This window comes from Caretta caretta, chromosome 1 (genome assembly GCF_965140235.1).
Source record: "Caretta caretta isolate rCarCar2 chromosome 1, rCarCar1.hap1, whole genome shotgun sequence".
NCBI lineage: Eukaryota > Metazoa > Chordata > Testudines > Cheloniidae > Caretta > Caretta caretta.
Genome location: NC_134206.1, coordinates 148,860,845 through 148,880,944, shown reverse-complemented (window position 1 = coordinate 148,880,944; position 20,100 = coordinate 148,860,845). Strand labels below are relative to the sequence as shown.

At 42.9% G+C, this 20,100-nt stretch overlaps 1 protein-coding gene and 1 long non-coding RNA gene across 13 annotated transcripts in view; one reads left to right on the top strand and one right to left on the bottom strand.

The window, feature by feature from the left end:
* DMD (dystrophin) overlaps positions 1-20,100 on the top strand; it is a 2,122,534-nt gene that overhangs the window by 1,795,607 nt on the left and 306,827 nt on the right. Inside the window, exon 1 of one of the 12 annotated variants that reach the window (XM_048863733.2) lies at positions 16,179-16,397. The exons of the other annotated variants lie outside the window; for them this stretch is intronic. Within the exon in view, the coding sequence (XP_048719690.1) occupies positions 16,359-16,397 (39 nt within the window). The 5' untranslated portion in view covers positions 16,179-16,358. Of the gene's footprint in view, positions 1-16,178; positions 16,398-20,100 lie in introns of those variants that run through there. 12 annotated transcript variants of the gene reach the window in all.
* On the bottom strand, positions 7,291-12,469 carry LOC125642433 (uncharacterized). Its single transcript, XR_007358396.2, has 3 exons — positions 12,322-12,469; positions 9,994-10,095; positions 7,291-8,678 (listed from the first exon to the last, which is right to left on the bottom strand). It is a non-coding gene; the product is annotated as an uncharacterized LOC125642433 (long non-coding RNA).

Sequence of the window (20,100 nt, the reverse complement as noted above, 5' to 3'; positions counted from 1 at the left end):
TACTCCTGAGCACTGTAGCGATGCCAACCTAATGCCCCAATGCAGATGCAGCTATGTGAGTGGAAGAATGCTTCCATTGACCTCGCTGCCATCACTCGGGGGTGGAGTTCCCACAGTAATGAAAAAATCCCTTCCATCATCTAGCCGGTGTGACAGGGTCAGGCCAGATGGCTACAGAAAAGTAATAGAAGGCAGATATATTAGCCCCAGGTTAAGTAGGTCCCTTTTCCCTGGGTAAGGTAACAGGGAAGGTTCCAGAACAATCAGGAACCTTCTGGAGACAATTAAGATAGACAGGCTGATTAGAACACCTGCAGCCAATCAAGAAGCTGCTAGAATCAATTAAGGCAGGCTAATCAGGGCACCTGGGTTTAACAAGGAGCTCACTTCAGTTTGTGGAGCGTGTGAAGAGCTGGGAGCAAGAGGCGCTAGGAGCTGAGAGTGAGAACGCAGACTGTTGCAGGACTGAAGAGTACAAGCATTATCAGACACCAGGAGGAAGGTCCTATGGTGAGAATAAAGAAGGTGTTGGGAGGAGGCCATGGGGAAGTAGCCCAGGGAGTTGTAGCTGTCGCACAGCTTTTCCAGGAGGCACTCTAGACAGCTGCATTCCACAGGGCCCTGGGCTGGAACCCGAAGTAGAGGGCGGGCCCACGTTCCCCCCAAACTTCCCAACTCCTGGTCAGACACAGGAGGAGTTGACATGGCAGTAGGTTTAGAAAAACGGCCAAGCTAAGGGCTGCCATGAAGCTCCAAGGTGAGCAGATCCGCCAATAAGCGCAAGACACACCAAGGTAGAGGAGGACCTTTGTCACACCGGCTATGCTCACATAGCTATGGTGCTGTAATGTAGACGTGGCCTAAGAAAATACTATGTGCAGACTTCTTTAAGAAAATAATAAATAACAGACAGCAAGAAAAGTATCTGATTAATAACAACAACAACGTTAGCTAGTGAATGGTTATACAAATGGTGCACACATCTCTCCAAAACTAATTTGAAAAGTCTGGTTTCTAAAATGTTCTATATTTTTTATACTTTTAAATTTTCCATTTTATTCATAATCCTCATACACAACCAATAATTATCGTGTGTTTTTTTTCTAACAATAATCTAACTCCTAGTTTGTCTTTAGAGGCAATCTGTGTGGTTGGTTTTGACCTCTAACTCGTTGCATGAGCTGGATGCTCATTCCTTTAGAGATCGCTTTTCTTCCTGTGTGATATTCCTCATAGCTTCAGGTCACAGTGCCAGACTCATCCATTCTCTCGGCCCAGAAAAGTCTAGGAGAGATGGCTAGCTGGATAATGGTGGTGGAAGGTTTTGTGGTTTATGTTGTGAGAGTTTAGGAGAGTCATTTGTTTTTGAAGGTATTCAATTCCATTTCTGAATTGTTTTTATAAAGCTTGTGCATGTACATTATACATAGGATGGGTATATTTTTTATACACTGAAATAAATACATAATAAATTAAAATGGAGGGATACCATCTGTCCCTGGTTTCCATTACACTTTGTGTAGTGCAAAACCCAATCAGGGCAATTCCATTAAAAAATTCAGTGCAGATGTGTTTTTTTTTTTTCACTTCAAAGCTTTACATATATTGGAATTTAAGCCCTTGTGATATACATCAGTGGATGCACATTGGTGTCCCTTGGCTAATCAAGTGTGTTGCCTCTTGGAATGCTTAGGGTAAGAAAAATCAGAAAGTAAAGCTGAGCCAACAGAGTAGCTGAGGCGCCAACGTATATCCTTTGATATTTTAGAATTCAGTTTGAATCATTAACTTAATATTTTTAAATACCTGCAAAATCTCCCAACAGAAAGTTTAATTTTTAGAACTATGTGTGAGACTAACTTTAGGCCAAAAAAAACTCACATGAATGGTATTGAACTCTGATTGCTGTGTCCTGTTAGAACAATTTATAAAGCATTTGGAAGAGTAGCCTTTATTGAACAGCAGTAGATTGCTTTTTGCAAGCAAAACCAAGGGTTACACTTGGGTCTAGACTGTATTTTCTGGTGCACTGGTGAGGGGAAGATTGCATATGGAACTTCTACAACAGCTCAAGCAGAAGTGTTTGATACCAAAGCACTCAAGAGTGCTAGGAAGAGGGCTGACTAACATACTGGCTTGCTGACAAGGGATATGCTCTGCCTTTTAGACAGCATGTCCAACTCCCAAGTACACATTCTGAAATCAGCCATAATCACTAATTAAAGGTGAAGTCTGTTCCCGATTGTAAAAGAAGTAAAGTTCTCCCAGAACTGTTTTGCACCAGCCTACGTTTAGCTATCTTCCCCTGTAATTGCAGCTAACACCACTTTGCTTCTTTCACTTTCTGTTCAACTCTAGTCTAGGCTATGCCTGCACTCCACACAACTGGGTGGCAGAATGTAGGGAGTGTGTAGCTACACACCGCAGTGAAAAGCCTGTGGTGTGTAGCTAAACATGTGAGTGAAAGGCTATGGCAGGGGGATACAGCAAGGAAAAACTTCAAAAGCTCCCCACTGTAGGAGCTTTTGACTGAGGCAAGGAAAGACACTGGCAGGAGGGAGGCAGCAAGGAAAGGCTTCACAACAGTGAGCAGCCCATGCCTTTCCCTACAGCATCCCCAGAGCCTTTCCCCTCTGGGGTATCCTTGCCCTGTGGCTGGGAAAGGCTCCAGCAGTGGGGAGGCAGCAGGACACTGCACATAAAATAAGTATACTAAAATGCTACACGAAAAATAGCAGTGTAGAGGGCGAGGCAGGACTTAGGCACGTAGAGAGCATGACTGTAGGGTATGTATTCCCATACATGCCCACAACCTTCAGCTATGTATTTAATGTACTCACCTAAGCCATGCCTCACCGGCTATGCCCGTGCTGGGGGGGCGGGGGAGGGGAGGGGGACATATGTACTCTACACTCAGCTGAAAGAAGCATGCAGTATAGATGTACTCTCAGGTCATGGCAGGATTTTCTTCTTCATTTTTGAGTTCTGCACTGTTTGAAAATTGCACACTGAAAACCTAAGTACTGGTACCTACATAATTAAAATATATATTTTTAAATCTTAAAAAAAATCCCAATACCTTTGCTTTGATTTGTTTGCATATCTTGCAGAGTGTTTCCTTCAGCTAAACATAGTACTGGCAGGCAATAGTCAAGCTTCCCCAGCTCTTCCAGAGTACTTCAGTGCTAACTTGAAGTGCAGCTGGCATTGGAGACTCTGGGACCCTTCTTGAACAGAGATGAACAATCCCACTGAATTGTGTGTGCATTTTATTATGTAATTGGATGTGCATTAAACACATGTATATGACCAATAACTTATTTTAACTTGTGATCTGAGCCAGCATTTGAGTCTTGTTATCTACAGATTAAATAAATTGATCTCCAAAAGGTGACAGGTTTCAGAGTGGTAGCCATGTTAGTCTGTATCAGCAAAAACAACGAGGAGTCCTTGTGGCACCTTAGAGACTAACACATTTATTTGGGCATAAGCTTTCGTAGGAGTGGGTTCTAGCCCACGAAAGCTTATGCCCAAATGTGTTAGTCTCTAAGGTGCCACAAGGACTCCTCGTTGTTTTTGCCGATCTCCCAAAATTACTCCTGTCACTGTAGAAAAAGGGTAGGATCTGATTTCCGGTAATTAAATTAAATTTAATAAAGATTCTATATTTTCTTAAGCATACTGAATTATTCTCTTTTTAATGGTGCATGCCTATAATTCAGTTGCAAAATTTAGGTTTCTATTTGTTACCAAGAAAAACCCCTATGTTTTTGTGATTTTTTTTTAATTAAAAAACAAAATGTAAGCGTCACATTTTGTTGGAAACTCCAATACAACATTACTGTGTTAGTGTGTGTGGGAAACTGACCAGCCTAATTTTGTTGTCCAATGATCAAGGAAGTTTAAAAAAAATGTTTATTTCTTTGTTCTGATGATCTACATTGGGAAGTTTTGTACACCCATCGCTGTTGTGAGTGTCTCCCCTCAAAAGTTAGGTTGACCCAGCTACGTCACTCAACAGTATGAAAAATCCACACTCCCGAGTGACGTAGTTAAGACACTCTAACCACTAGTGTAGGCAGTGCTAGGTCAACAGAAGAATTCTTCCATTGATCTACCTACTGCCTGTCGGGGAGGTGGATTGACTGCACCAATGGGAGAACCCCCCCATTGCTGTGGTGAGAGTCTACACTCAAGTGCTACAGCAAGGTCAAGTGTAGTAGACAAGGTGCTAATATCACAAGAAGAAAATTTGTTTTTTAATTCAGTCAGTGATTCTTAGCTTGATTTCATTAATTTCAGTTCTTCCTTTAATACTGATGCTGTACTCTAGGTTTTAAAAGCTGTTATGGCATGTTTCTTAGAGAAGCCTTTTCTTTTCCTAGCATGCATGATCTTTGAGGTAAAAAAGTAGTCTATCAGCCACTTTCAGTACTTTCTTGCTTTCTTTCATTACTTTTTACAAGACTTCATATGGGGCCAAATTCTGGCAGCCTACCATCTTTCTTCCTAAAGAGGTTTACACAAACAAAAGCAGCCTTAATTGTGTGCCTATCCTCCAGTTGGCCATATGTGCCTGAGTAGATTATTCCTTCCAACAGCAGGGTAAACGAGGCTTACCATAGTTGAACATTCGAAAGAAGACACTCCATGGGGGGGGGGGGATTTCCACCAGTATCTACCAACTCGTGTTGTATTAATGTGTTGTTAAACTGTTATATATGCTGTGCACTACATGTCGTCTATATTGAGTATATATAAGAAAAAGTGATATGGCCCAGACCTCAGGGTTCAGGGATATTTGGGTCACCCATGAGGTCTGATTCTGAAGTCACAGCCAAAGTTTGCCCTGAGAGGTTAGGTCTGATTTTGTCCCATCTCTAGTTGATTGAGACAAACTAAGTCTCTGGGATGAAGTTGAGCCTAATTTGTGCAGCTGAAAGATTCACGGCTTCAACTCAGAATCAGGTGAAGATCTGAGATTTCTATGGCACTTTCCCTTTGGGCCCATTCATGGGGGAGCGGAGGGGGGAAATCAAGTAGATCACAAACTAAAAAAGCAGCCTGATAAAACATTGCAACACAAAAGCTGTTGGCTCATCATGCCCCATTTGTGTCTGATTTTCTTTGACCAGTTGCTGGTTTGATTTTGTAAATGTGTCAAGGCTCTCTTTCCCCTGCATCCTTCCGGAGTCTCCTTACACCCATACGCCTCCCAAACCAGGCCACCTGGACCACAACCAGCCCAGGGGCAACAGGCACGGGTCCCCATCCTCATCCCACCCAGCTAAGGGTCAAATTCAGCCCCCTCTGCCTAGCTTGCATGGGAAAGTGAGCCGCTGGGGCAGAGGAAATCGGCTGCTGCTCTGGGCAAGTCTCTGTAGTAATAGGATGCAAGGGAATAATAATAAAAAGAACCACCAGAAAATATCAGCTGTCAGCATCCTGGGTCCCAGCCAGCGTGTTTGCTAGGAGAGATCAGAAACACTTAACATCACTGCCTGCCTTGGTTTCATCCCCCCTGTGTTCACCGAGGCTGCCTGAGCAGTTCCAGGGCCCAAAATGGAAAAACTGTACCTGCAAGAGACACAAGGTTGTCACCACGCAGCCTGCTAGCCCTGCAGAGTCGCACCCTGGCTTGTCGGGCAGTAACATCCCAGCTAGACCAAGCCCCAAGCGGATCAGCAGCTCCCTCACCCAGCTGTATGGTCCATGCACAGACAACTCTCCCACTGAAAGGGGAGGGTGTTTAGGGATGGCTCTGGACAATGGCCAGCCAGGCTGAAGTTGCAGCTTACATGGGAAATGGTTCTTCGTTTCAGTGCAAAGAGTTGCAGAGGCAAAAGTTAAAATCAGCAAAGTTAAGCAGAACCTTTTCACGCATTGCTAGCTGGCTTCATCTGCAAAGCGCTGTGCAGACAAAGGCTTTGATTTATCCCCCAGTCCTGGCAGCTTCTGCCCCGGGGGCCCCAGAAGTAGAGCCCCACAAGGATGGAAAGTCCACCTGGGGATTGGGGTGGCAGTAGGACAAGGTGGTTGCAAGCTTAGCAGCCGCACAGTAGATGGGGCTGGTCAATGAGGAGGTACTTCTGCTCCCAGTCGCTGCAGCAGCCAGGGCAGCCTGGGCTCGGGGCCTCTCCCAGCTCCAGCAAGGGGTTGGGGCAGCCCAGGCTGGGGACTTCCACCCCAGCCGAGCCAGTCCAGGATTGGGACTTCTGCCCTGCGCAGCCAGCAGCCCTGCCCTCCCGCTGCCCATAGCTCCTACCATGGCTCCCTGGGCTTCCTCCTCCAGCGTCTCCTGGGGGCTTCAGTTCCTGCCGGCTGCAGCCAGGGCAGCGTGGGCTCAGGAATTCGCCGCCGCCGCCCACTCCCAACAGCCAAGTCAGCTCAGGGGCTCCAGACTTCTGCTCCCTGCTGCCACCTGGGTTCGGAGGTTCTGCATCTTCCTCCCCGCCAGGCAAAATCCCAGACATTTTGAGCTATTTAAAAATTTCTCCTGGACGGCAATTTAAGATATAAAAAGCCAGACTTGTCTGGGAAAATACGGACATGGTAACCCTTGGTAAACAGAGTTGGTCAGGAGTGAGTGGAGCACTAACCATGTAAGGGCTCCTAGGCAGAGATGGTCGAGAAATAATTTTATCCCTGACAAAAAAAATTCAAAAGACAATGCATTTTTTTAATGTTCATCAAAAAGGTTTCTTTGAAATTTTATATAATTTTAAAAAACAAATAAACTAACTTCCCCCAATATTTTCAGTTGCCAAAAACAATATAAACAAAACAATTGGTAATTGGATTTTCATATTTTATTGAAAACCTGAAAATCATAAACAAAAATAGAAACATTTAATGCAAATTTTCTTAAAGACAAAAAGCCATTTTCCATCTAACATTTAGATGGGAAAAAAATTACGAACTCTATTCTCATGTTGAAATGTGTTCTATTATGTTGTTCTCTTGTATTTGTCACTGTAGCTAAAATGTACTATTAAAGTGTACGGATTTTTAGCTAGAAAATCCCAGTAGGGTCTACATAATATCCTTTACTCATTCTGAGATCCTTGGGTAACTCCACACTCACAAACATGCACACCATTCATCTGATTATGCTTTTGAGTTCTTGTTGCACAGCAGATTATTTGACCTTGGCGCCCTTGACAGAAATACCTCAAACCACTGTCACAGTTAAAATGGTTGTGGTTTCATATAATTTTCTCTCAACATTTTCTCCTCTTCAGTTTTTAAACATGTTCAGTTTGTGGAATTAGTTAGTTAGAATTAGAAGTTCTGCACCAATAATTACTTGTTAAATACTTATTAAAATCACTCTTTGGTGTACCATGCAGCAGCGTGCATAACAGAACCCAGTCTTGGGTGTACAATTCTGGCTGCTTTTTTTCAGAAGGTTACAGAATGCCGACATTAAACACCAGAAACATCAGTGAACTAGGATATCTGTGGTCAGAAGGGTGTTTCCCTTCTGTCAAAATGCAGTTATAACTGTACTTCTCCCGCGTAAGAGAATTATGTAGTCTTAAAAGTGCATCTGTAACAGTGAGGGATTTTCCCCACAACAGATCAGCACAGCTTGGATCCTGTCAGAGCAGCTTGTCTATACTGACATTGGCCATAGCTTCAGGTATTGATCCCTGTGCTAATTTTTTCTGTCAGCAGCACAATAATCAGTTTATGTCCGGGATCAACTGACTTCTAGTTGATTCCTCAGCCCTGTAATGGTCTCATACAGTTGTCATGCATTCTTCAATACACACAGGCCATGAGGTTGTCATTTTAAAGGGCTAGTGTGTTAATCAAGACAGCAGATATACACACAATAGCAGTAACACTCTGGGATGTGTGTCATATGGTAGTTTTGATAATATTTGTATCTATTTTGCTCTGGATGTTTTCACTGTGATATTAACATGAACAGCAACAGCAGATGCTGGAACTATAGAAATGAAAATGGAGACTTCATAAGTATCTTGAAACCCTGCCCATTAGTGCTTTCCTTCTGGAATGACATGAAATAACTTATCTGGAGGCCTCAAAAATATGCACCTGGAGGTGGTAATCTACTGCTCTAGCAAAGTAGCACATAAGATATTATTACTGAAGGCTGCCAGTGTGAGGAGCAGACAGTGGTAGAAGCTGCCATCAACTCCTGTTCCACCAGGGTGCTCACAGCTGGCTGAGTCTAAGAACCATCTGGATAGGAAGTGGGGGCCAACACTTACTGAGGCAGAATTTCCCTGGGGCACAGTTGCTTCTGTGAGTGCAGAAGGATTGCAGATTGATACCCCTTTTCCCATGCTTATGGGATGAAGCAAGCCCTATATATACACTATAATTATAGTTTACAAGTAAATCTGTGAATAGGAACAAAATATTTGTTTGACAATGTTGATCAAGTTCTTTACCTTGCTGAGGGTTAGTTTACTTTCTCCTTCGAGTGCTGTCCCTGTGGGTACTCCACTCCGGGTGACCATGCGTCCTGGCACCGTTGATCGGAGCTCTTCAGTAGCAGTGCCTGGTTGGGCCGTGCATGCGCAGCTGTTGTTTCATGGCATCATTTGAGTCTGTGCAGAGCGCACATGGCCCAACCCGCTCAGTTTCTTCTCAACCGTCCTTGGCTGAAGAGGGAGCTATGGGCAGTGCTGTAGCTTCTTCCCCTACTGACAGGAAAATTAAATACAATTAACCCATTTCTACCCTTCCCTTTAGATAAGTTAGTTAATAGTTAGTAGTTTAAAGAAACAAACAAACTTCTATCCCCTATTTTTCTTCAAGCTATTTGCTCCCCACAGCGCGAAAACCTTGATACGTATTTTTGGTCCACCGCGACCTCTCCCTCTTTTACTTCAATATTCCAGGCTCCCCTGGTTTAAAAAAAATGTAGGTCCTGCAATGAGACAATGCAGTGCTCCAATGGACACTCCCTCTGTGTGCAGTGCCTCGGAGAGACACGCATTCTGGCAAAGTGCGCCCAGTGAAGCAACCTAACGGGAAGGGCCCAACGTGACTGAGACCTGCACCTGAAAATGATCCTTATGGAGAAATCGTTCCAGCCTGGATCAGAGAAGGACATATCTAAACCTTCTCCTAAGTGCTCTCCATGCCTCTCAAAACCAACCAAGAGCATGGCTCCACCCTCTCAGGAGAAGAGGGAGAGAGCCTTGACCTCCACCCACAGGGAACCAACTAAAAAGAAGCGGTCCCCCGCAAGGTCGCTATTAGTTGTGCTGACAGCCTTGAGAGCCTGCACCTCCAGCACCAGGAGCACCACCCATAAGATGAAGAAGTCGAGACATCAAACTCCCCATGTCTCCTTCTCTGTGCCAACAGCACCGACACCCTTGTTGGAACCGGCACTGACCACACAACTACCTCCAGTGCCGACACAACCCTCGGTACCGCCACCAGCACTGACAAACCTCCCAGCACATGGCTCCCAATGGGGCCACCGGCAACTACTAAGGGAAATGCAAGATGCCTAAAGCATGAGCATCCAATCACAATGCATCGGTGCCACACCTGCCGGCAATGCAACAATTTTTAATTCAGAAAGACATCTCCATGGTGCTGGTGGCAGAATCACCTTCACTCAGCACCATGGGTTCTCTTTTAACCCAACCAACTTCACCCCCGGCGTATCCAGTGTTCACTGATAGCAATAATGGGGACCAGGACCAAGAGGAGCAACTGTTCTCACCACCAGATTCTCCTACACCCCCACAAAACACACCACTGGGTCTTTATGATACAAAGAACAACCCCAGTGGCCATGGTATGGCCTCGCATGGATGGGCCCTCACATGCCATATCCAATGCAATGGCCACCATGGGACCCATGGGCGGCTTATACGGCTCACCACACCTACACTTCCACACCAGCCAGGGCACAGCTTTGGTCCCAACCGGTATCCCCTATGCACCCTACATCCGTGAACACCATGAATCCATCAGAGGAGCCTGAGGAAGAAGCCATACCAGAGATGCTGTCCCCAGAATACAGCTTGTCCTCGTCTCCAAATGAAGCCGTCATTCCACCTCCATTCACTCTGATGTGACGATTTCAAACAGTTTCAGGAGCTGTTCAAATGAATAGCAGTCAGTCAGGAAATTCCATTATTCCAAATCTCCATCAAGAGAATCAGCACAAGCTCTTGAAAATTTTGCAACCCTCTTCGGCATCAAAAATTGCATTCCCTATAAAGATGGCATTTGGAACCTGCTGAAAATATATGGCAGACTCCAGCTACAGCTCCACCAACGTGCAAGAGGGCAGATCACAAATATTACATCCCGGCCAAGGGCATGGACTTCCTATTTGCCGACCCACAACCAAATTACCGGGTGGTGGAAGCAGCAACCGACAGGGAAAAACAACGTCAACACTGATCCACACTACAAGATAAGGACCACAAGCACCTAAACCTCCTAGGCCACAAGGTATATACATCATCCAAACTACAATTCAGAATAGCCAACTATAGCGCCCTCCTCGCCAAGTATGATCTATGGCAAACTTTTTGAATTCACCACAGATATACCAGAGGACAGGAGAGCCCAACTCAAATCAATCCTGGTCGAGGGACAGCTGGTCACCAGAATGGTCCTACAGGCTTCCCTGGACATGGCCAATATGGCAGCCCATCCTATGGCTCCTGCAGTGGTCATGCACACAGCCTCATAGCTATCATCATCTGGCATCCCGAAGGAGCTCCAATTAAAGATAGAGGACCTGCCCTTTAACCAGGACAAATTATTTTCAGCAAAAATAGATGAAGTCCTGCACACAATGAAGGACTCATGAGCTACCCTGCTTACCCTTGGCATATACACTCCACTCCCAAAAAGAAAATGGTACCAGCCATACCAGAGACCCAGGGCATCACAATACAACCGCCTACAATCTAGACCTTATGAGGCGGAAAGAAACCACAATAGACTACCCAGGTGCAGACAGAACCAAACAGACCAGTTGGCATCCCAACCATCTGGAAACACACCACAATTTTGAAGGATTGGTCGAGGATCTGAGCAACCACCCCCTAACACCAGCACATTTGGCCACCGCCTACATCAATTCCAACATGCCTGGCAGCAAGTCACACGACTGCTGGGTTCTGTAATATTCAGGCTACTCCATCCCTTTTACTTCCTGCTCACCTTCCCTGCCCCTCTTCAGGGACCCTTCTCACGAGCACCTGCTACAACTTGAAATAAATATCTTCTTCAGCTAGGTTCAGTAGAAACAGTGCCAACACAATACAGACGGAAGGGATTCTATTCCCACTATTTCCTGACCCAGAAGAAAAGCAGCAGATGGAGACTGATACTAGACCTATGAAGGCTCAACAAATGCATACGCTCCCAAAAATTCAAGATGGTCACACTGGGCACAATAATCTCAGTGCTGGAACAGGGGGACTGGTTCTCAGCCCTCGACCTACACATCTCAATACATCCGGCACACAGATGATTCCTCTAGTTCATAGTAGGACAAGAACATTTCTAGTACAGAGTGCTCCCATTTGGTCTCTCCACTGCACCGAGGGTATTCTCCAAAACCCCGGCAGTAGTCACAGCTCATCTACGCAAACAAGGGATCATATTTTTCCCATACTTGGACATCTGCCTCATCAAGGGTCGTTCATACCTGGAGTTCATCGGGACCTATCTAGACTCAACTCAGGCCAGAGCCTTGCTACCTCACACCAGATTCCTGGCCATCAAACTCCTCATAGACACTGTGTCAATCTGACCAAGAATCGAGTCATGAATGTGCGTACAACTACTGGTCACATGGCCGCCACCACATTCATGGTGAAATAAGCCAGACTACACATGAGGTGCCTCCAGGGCTGGATGAGCTCCGTATACAGACCCACCAAACACAGACTCAACATGATGGTAACACCACCCTCTGCTGTACTAACGTCATTACAGTGGTGGACAAAGATGGAGAATATCTGTGTCAGAATACTATGGCCGATACACTAAACAGACAATTTTTACAGGAACATGAATGAGAACTGAATTTGAGGGTCGCACAACAAATGTTCCACCTATGGGGATTCTCATCTATCGACCTTTTCGCCACAACACAGAAGCGCAAATGCCCTCTTTTGCTCCAGAGCAGGGCTCAGCCCCCAGTCTCTGGGAGACACTTTCCTGATTTGTTGGGACAAGACACTTATGTATGCATTCCTGCTGATCCCACTAATATACAGGGTCCTACGCAAGGTCAGAGACGGCAAAGTCAAGATTGTATTAATCGCCCCAGCATGGCCCAGGCAGACCTGGTACCCTTACCTGCTGTGCATGTCAGTCTGCCCTCCACGAACTCTCTTGATGAGGTCAGACCTCCTATCCCAGGACAATGGTCAGCTCTTCCATCCACAACTGGAGAAGCTCCACCTGAAAGTGTGGCTCCTCCATGGTTCCAAGTACACGAGTTAATCTGATCAGAACAGGTCAAGCACGTATTACTGAAAAGCAGACAGGACTCCAGGTGCAATACTTACCTTCAAAAGTGGAAACGTTTCTGTGTATGGTGCCTGCATAAATGGCTCACTCCCTACACTACACCCTTTCCTGTACTGGTGGATTACCTGGTAGAGCTCAAGAATTCAGGACTTTCATTCAGCTCTATCAAAGTACATCTTGTGGTAATTTAATGCTTTTCATGACAGAATCAATCAGTTCTTGGCATTTACACATCCAACCACCAAATGCTTCCTTGTGGGGTTTCAGAACCTTTAGCCTGAAGTACACCCTCCCACACCCACGTGGAATCTGAACCTAGTCCTCCAGGGACTCATGAGTCCTCCCTTTGAAACCCTAACTACTTGCTCTTTACTACACATGTCAATGAAGGTAGCATTCCTAGCTGCCATCACATCGGTTAGACGGGTGAGCAAAATAAATGCACCAACGGCCAATCCTCCCTATACAATCTTCTTTAAGGATAAGGTCATGATGCAACTTCACCCTAAATTCTTCACAAAGGTTGCGTCCAATTTTACATCAACCAACCAGTACACCTCCCCACATTCTACCCCAAAACACAGAAAATCCTACAGGAGACTGCACTACACACCCTTGATGTCAGAAGAGCAACAGCCTTCTATTTAGGCAGAACAAAACCATTCCGTAAATCTCCTAGACTCTTTGTCTCCACAACCAAACTATCCAAGGATGCCACTATATCCGAGCAACGACTTTCCAAGTGGATATCAGACTGTATCTGATCATGCTGCCAGACCCAGAACATAAAATCCTCTGCCTGGATCAGGTCCCACTCTACTTGAGCCATGTCAACATCTGTAGCATTCCTACACAATGTACCCATTCTGGACATTTGCAAAGCTGCCACATGGGCATCAGACCACACTTTTGATTAGCACTATGCCATCACACAGAATGCCAGGTTGGATGCCATAGTAGGCCTTACTGTCCTCTCCGCTGCTACAATGCACATAACTCCGAAGTCCCCCTAACCATAGTGGGTACTGCTCAAAATTCACTTGGAGTAGAGCACCCATAGGGACAGCACTCGAAGAAGAAGGTGGTTACTCACCTTGTGCAGTAATTGTGGTTCTTCGAGATGTGTGTCCCTGTGGGTGCTCCATTACCTACTCTCCTCCCCTCTACTTTGGTGTTCAAGAACAAGGATCCTATGGTAGAAAAGGAACAGAGAGGGTCGGGCTGTGCGCGCACTGCACAAACTCAAACAACGCCGTGAGACAACAGCACACGTGGACTGACCAGGCACAGCTACCGAAGATCTCCGATCAACGGTGCCTGGACGCATCGTCACCTGAAGTGGAGCACCCACAGGGGGACACATCTCGAAGAACCTCAGTTACTGCACAAGGTGAGTAACCTTCTCACACAAGTATTCCATTGAAATCCAGGGATGGCACAAACTGACCACTAATGATTATAGCTTTGCTGTCCTTTTCTCCCTCATTTTTTTTTTCCCATTTACAATCCTCTCTCGTTTTGGATTGGATGTCAGCTATGGTTATCACTCTGTTAAAAGTCACTATTCTATTAACTAGTGTTGCTCAAATTGAGTTTTAAGATTCTCTAGTGATGTGTCACTACTATTTGGAGGATTCTAAGTTAAATTTTTTGAAATATTGAAATGACAGCATGGAGCATCTCTTAGCTGTTTTGCTGAATCAGGGCATTGATTACACATTCAAATGACCTAATTCTTATTTCATGTACACCAGTTCTCACTGAGGATAGGCATGTGTTGGTGTGAATAAGCATTTGAGAATTTGGAGAGGAAAGATGCAGGAATCATTTCAGGTCTCTGCCCTAATCTCTTCCCCCCCTTGCACATATGAAATGGTGGTGAAAGTTACTGATGGAGAATCTTCTCTAGCTTATGGAGGTTCCGTTTTCCACACTGTAGTATGTCCACTAGAGACTCCTGGGGCAGCTACGGATCAGTGAGACCTTGGTTTCCTAGCTCTTTTAGGAGGTGTGCTATCTAAGGGAGGGAAGCAGCAGAGGAATTGGAAGTTGTGTAACAAAGCAGAAGCAAGAGACATGCAGACTTCTCTGTTGGGTCCTCTGAAATTTGTGGGGACCTAAAGGCATCACACGTGTGGGATTAAGAAAGAATATCAGTGAATCTGGTTTTCACAGTTTCCACTTCTGTATCTGGGTTTTCCAGAGAACCAGTTTGCTTAGGAGAACATTGGACCCATAGATAGTGTATGGCCATATAAAAGAACTTAGGTTAAGTGTGCCTAGAGCTGGGCATATAACTGAATTTTGTGTTTGCTAGCACCACCAAAAAAACACATTTTTTTTCTGGTCAACCCTAAACAAAATATTTTAGAATATTTTGGCAAACCAAAAAGCAATGTTATCTTGGGCCAAATTAATATTTTGTTTGTCAAAAATAAAACATTTATTTCAGCCTAAAATGAAATGTTTAATTTCATTTTCAAAGTTTAAAATAAATAAATAAATAAAATGGCAATAAAAATTCTAAACAGAAAATCATTTTGAATTGAATATGGCAAATTCAACACAGGTTTGTAAAATGTTATGGTCCACTCGAATCTGCTAAAAAAGTTTCATCTGAAAAATTTCAGCCTGCTTCAGATGTGCTCCTTTGCATTTTGTCCCTACATCATTCCCACTTATTTAATCTGTTCTTTAAAAAGGTATTTAAATGTAACTTTAGCAAAGCTTTTGAATTTCAATTAGCAATAATAGTTGAAATAGAAGACGCTGCTAGCTGAAAATTCCATCGTTTAAAAGAAATACAAACTTTAAAAAGGCATTCTAGAATCCTTTAAAGCTTTTCTCTATCCGCACATCAGTATTTCTGAATGCATTATGTATGAGGCATCTAGTTTCTGTTTTCATGTTGTTCTCTTTAGAGTTTTAATAACAGTTTATCGTGTTTTAATTAATAGAACATCATGTTGTGAAACTAATCTACAGATTGTCTCCAGACATCAAAAATGTTGCCAACAAAAGAGTGACACATCAGAATTTATAAAACAAGGTTACAGCAGAGATTTGCGACAGAAAGAACTAAAGTGATCTTTGGAGAATATAAGAGGAATGCTTTTCTACTGTAAAAAAAGTTTATGCTTTAATTTTGTGTTTTTAACATGTACATTTTCCTTTTAATCTGGAAGGAGATTTCCCATCCTTTGTTTATTTGATAAGGGTAAGAAGAGATGGTTTGAAATACTAATGTGATCAAATATGAGCGATTTTATTTTAACATCTTTTGGTGTGTACAAACGTCAAACTACCCCCACAACACAAATTCCCCTAAACTTATCCATCCATCCATAAAAATCACTGTCCTCCCTAAGAGCAATGATTTGTAATAAATAAACCTCAGATGTATTTTATAGCTCATAAAGAAAGAAAGAAAGAAAGAAAGAAAGAAAGAGGAAACTTGCCCGTTCTTTTTCCCCAAATTTTCCTCCCCTGGCTTTGAGGCAGTTGTGCAGTTCAGCCTTTCTGGCTGCTTCTTGTAAGAGAAAATCAGTACTAATTGGAAGCAGTGGGATGTGAGTGGAACTAATAAAGGTAGCTGCTCTCCAAATTATCCTGCAGGACTTTGCATGGCAATGAAAATAGGCAGTGAGACCTTGACTGAGTAACGGAGTGGAAGCAAATGTTCCGACTGAGAACGATGCTGCCTTTGAGCTGCTACTCTTTCATCTCTGGCAAGAGGGGGGAAAGGAATTAGAAGCACTGGAAGTAGCAGCATAATTATTTTTTTGAAAATTTTGCCAAGAGGTTGAGGGTGGTTAGTATACTGACAGAGGATAGAGATACAATGGAGCGAGGCTTTCACTGGAATGATTGGGACTGGAGCAAACAAGTACAACATCTGTACAGTAAGTAGTCTATCATCTGAAACCTACATTAAGCTATAGTGCTCTAAATATTTAAGAAAGGGGTGGGGTGTGTCTGTGTGTGTGTGTGTAATTTTTTTCTTCCAAATATTTAGGCACTTGATTAGAAGTGGCCCGATTTTCTGAGGTGCTATCAATTATCCATCACTGCAGGCCATAAACTAAAAGTTACTGTTGGCAAATATTTGACTCAGTCACATCACAAAGTAAAAATATCTCAATATTGAGGGATGAGTATTCTGTAAATATGAAGTGCTCAAGGATACAGTTGATCCCTAGGAGTTCCTGTGCCTTGCAGTGGGCTCAGCCTAACATTATATCTGGTTTTGGACAAGGTGTACATTTAGGTAGACACATAGTAAAACAAACTTTCCCCAACAAAATATTAATACTGTTGTAATTGTGTCTTATTAAATAAACTACTAAAGGCCTGACCCTACCTCACAGAGGTCAATGGCAAGGCTCCCTTTGGATCAAACCCTAAATGAATAAGTACAATTGTATGGTTACAATTGTATTGTGGATTTTTGTATGATTTTATTTATTTATTTGATTTTTATTAAACTAAAATGAAGTCACCTGTTCAGTGCTCTCTTGGCAATCTGTTAACGATACTCTAACAAAGCCATCATTTTCTTCAGATAAGATGAAATAACCTGGGGGGCGGGGGAGGAAATATAATAGAAATAAATTAAGCCATTCACACTCTCTAGAGTTCCACATCACCACACTCTCCTTTGCTCATGAGATAATTAAAATGTGGGCCTTACATTGCACCCTGAAGGCCAATGAATTCGGGCTATTAGCGACCTGAGGAGGAAATGAATTCTGATGAATGCCTTGCCAACCACTCCCTCTGTCTTAGATTAGTTTCATTGAATTTATTGAAGTGATTTTTGATGTTGATGAGGTTAATCAAGTGTGTTCCAGTGTTTATAATAATAATACCCACCTTAAAATGCTAAAATGTTTAAAATAATAAAACCCACCCAGTTTAAAATGCTACATTCTTTAAATTAAAAAAAAATCCCACCTCCTATATAGATAGCACTTTTCACTGAGTAGATCTCAAAGCACTTTTTATAAAGGAAGTCAGTATCAGTGTCTCCATTTAACAGATGGGGAAACTGAGGCATGGGTTAGTGAAGTGACTGCCCAAGGTCACCCTGCAGGCCTGTGGTAGAGTCATCAATAGAACTCAAGTCTCTTGAGCCCTAATGCTCTATCCAGTAGTGTACCATGCCTGATCACTGCAGGTTTTTTTAAGCACATAGGATTTCCTGAATATCCAGTGATTATTCTGCATGTTCTTACAGTGACATAAATATTGAGAAGGGTATTTAGAAAAACAGAAGTTACCTGATTGGTTCAGGTGATTAGCTCTGTGTTCAGTGACCTCCAGCAGTGGCCTGTACTTACTCATCAGAGGAAAATTAAAAACTGAAGCTGAGAATCCATGCCATAGCTTCCTACTGCAGAAGTGTTCACAAATACAGCAGCATCATGTAACAGAACTCGTGGTGTTTCTTTTTCCTGTATGTTTATTGCACACAGTTAAAACTGAAGCATTAACTCTTTGCAATATTTTTGCTGGGCTAAAATCTGTCCTGTTTGTTAACTGATGCTATTTGATATCTCCCTATTCCTATTTATGTGGGGGGGAGGTGAGAATTTTTTCCATTTAAACATTATTTTTGTAAATGATTTATTCTCTACTGTTTTTATGCTTACACGTATATATTTAAAATGCAGATGACTCATCACAAGTCATAGTAGGGAATTCTCTGCCATTCCTTTTAAGGTTGGATGTTTAAAAATATCTTAAATGCTTGAAGTGGGTGCCATTTACACACAGTTGCAGGAGAAAATGGACTTCTGGAGTTGGGGAAATAGGCTTTACTAAAGCACCTAGCACAATGTGACTTTTAGTGGGACTTGTGCTCCTAAATCACTTACATGCTTTTGAAAAATCCTACCCACTGTCTCTAAAGACAAATCACATGAGTGAAAGTTTGCATGGTAAGGAACCCAAGTTTAAAGCTGTTCTGTCTTTTTACAAACCAGCAGATAATATTTTTCTGAAGACAGGGCCCAATTTGCTAAAGAAAGGTGTTCTATCTTCTCTTGTATCAGAAAAGCTTCCAAACATGAGGTTTAGTCCTGTCTTTCTTTTTTTTTAAAACTTGTACTGGGCAATTCCCAGTTTCTCAGCAGTTGTATTTCAAACCACAATAGCAGGTTCTGGGATTTACAGAGATGGTTTTTGCAGGGCAAGGTGATCCCTTTAGCTATCACTTGTCAAGTTTTGCTGCACTGCTAGAGAAGTATCTCTTATCGTTTGTTATCTTGAAAATTGTGCAGGGATCGTAGAAATGTCTTAACAATATTCATAGGCTTATCTCCCCAATAGAGAGAGACCTTTCTATCTCTCTTTTTAATCAACTCATTAGCAGGAAACTCAGATGTAATCATACCAGACTGGAATTGGGGTCATGCCATAGGGTTGTTGAAAAGGAGACTTTGTGACATGGTGATGTATGGCCATTTCACAACAATGCCTTTAATGCATAAAATCTGCCCTTTAATTACATTTTAAATCTCATTTGAAAAGATTTTATCATTATGGAAATTGCTTTGTAAATGCTCCCATGATAACACCCAATAAAAGTTCCACTGATTGATTGAAAGAAGAGCAAATGATTTAGAAACTAAAATGTTCCCATGGGAACAGTGTTTGGTAGCTTCAGGCTAGGTGCTCCATACAATAACCAAAAATCATGTTGACTCATTGCTTTGTTTTTCTGAGGCACTCTTGCCTAGATTATGGCATTATTGCTTCTTCAGTGACTTGAAAACATGCTTCTGTTTTCCAGCTCTGTATTCCTTTCTCCTAAGCCTCAGAACCATCTTTAGATTTTACAATTACAGCAATACATACATTATACAATACAACCTTATGCTATACAAACATTATACCATACAAAAACACACCTACAGTGGGCATTTGAAAAGTTTCTTCTGTATTGAAAGAGTCTACTGTGCTGAAAGGGATTCTCTATACTTAAAATGAGAAATACTCCTGGCACCAGAGATCTCTCTCAAAAGAGAAGTAACTTTTAAGTGTAACCTCTGTGGTGTGAAGTCACTGAGATAAAATAAGAGTGGCCATACTTGGTCAGACCAAAGGTCCATCTAGCACAGTATCCTGTCTTTGATAGTGGCCAGTCCAAGGTGCCCCAGAGGGAATGAAGAGAACAGATAATCATCAAGTGATCCACCCCCGTCGCCCATTCCCAGCCTCTGGTAAACAGAGACTAGGAAAACCAATCGTGCCCATCGTGGCTAATAGCCGTTGATGGACTTCCATGAACCTATTTCGTTCTTTTTTGAACCCTGTTATAGTCTTGGCTTTCACAAGATCCTCTGGAAAAGAGTTCCACAGACTGACACTGCATTGTGTGAAAAATACTTCCTTTTGTTTGTTTTAAACCTGCTGCCTATTAATTTCATTTGATGACCCCAAGTTCTTGTGAGGAGTAAATAAATTCTTCTTATGAGGAGGAGTAAATAACATCTCCTTATTTACTTTCTCCACACCAGTTATGATTTTTTAGACCTCTATCATATCCCCCCTTAGTCGTCCCTTTTCCAAGTTGAAAAGTCCCAGTCTTATTAATCTCTCCTT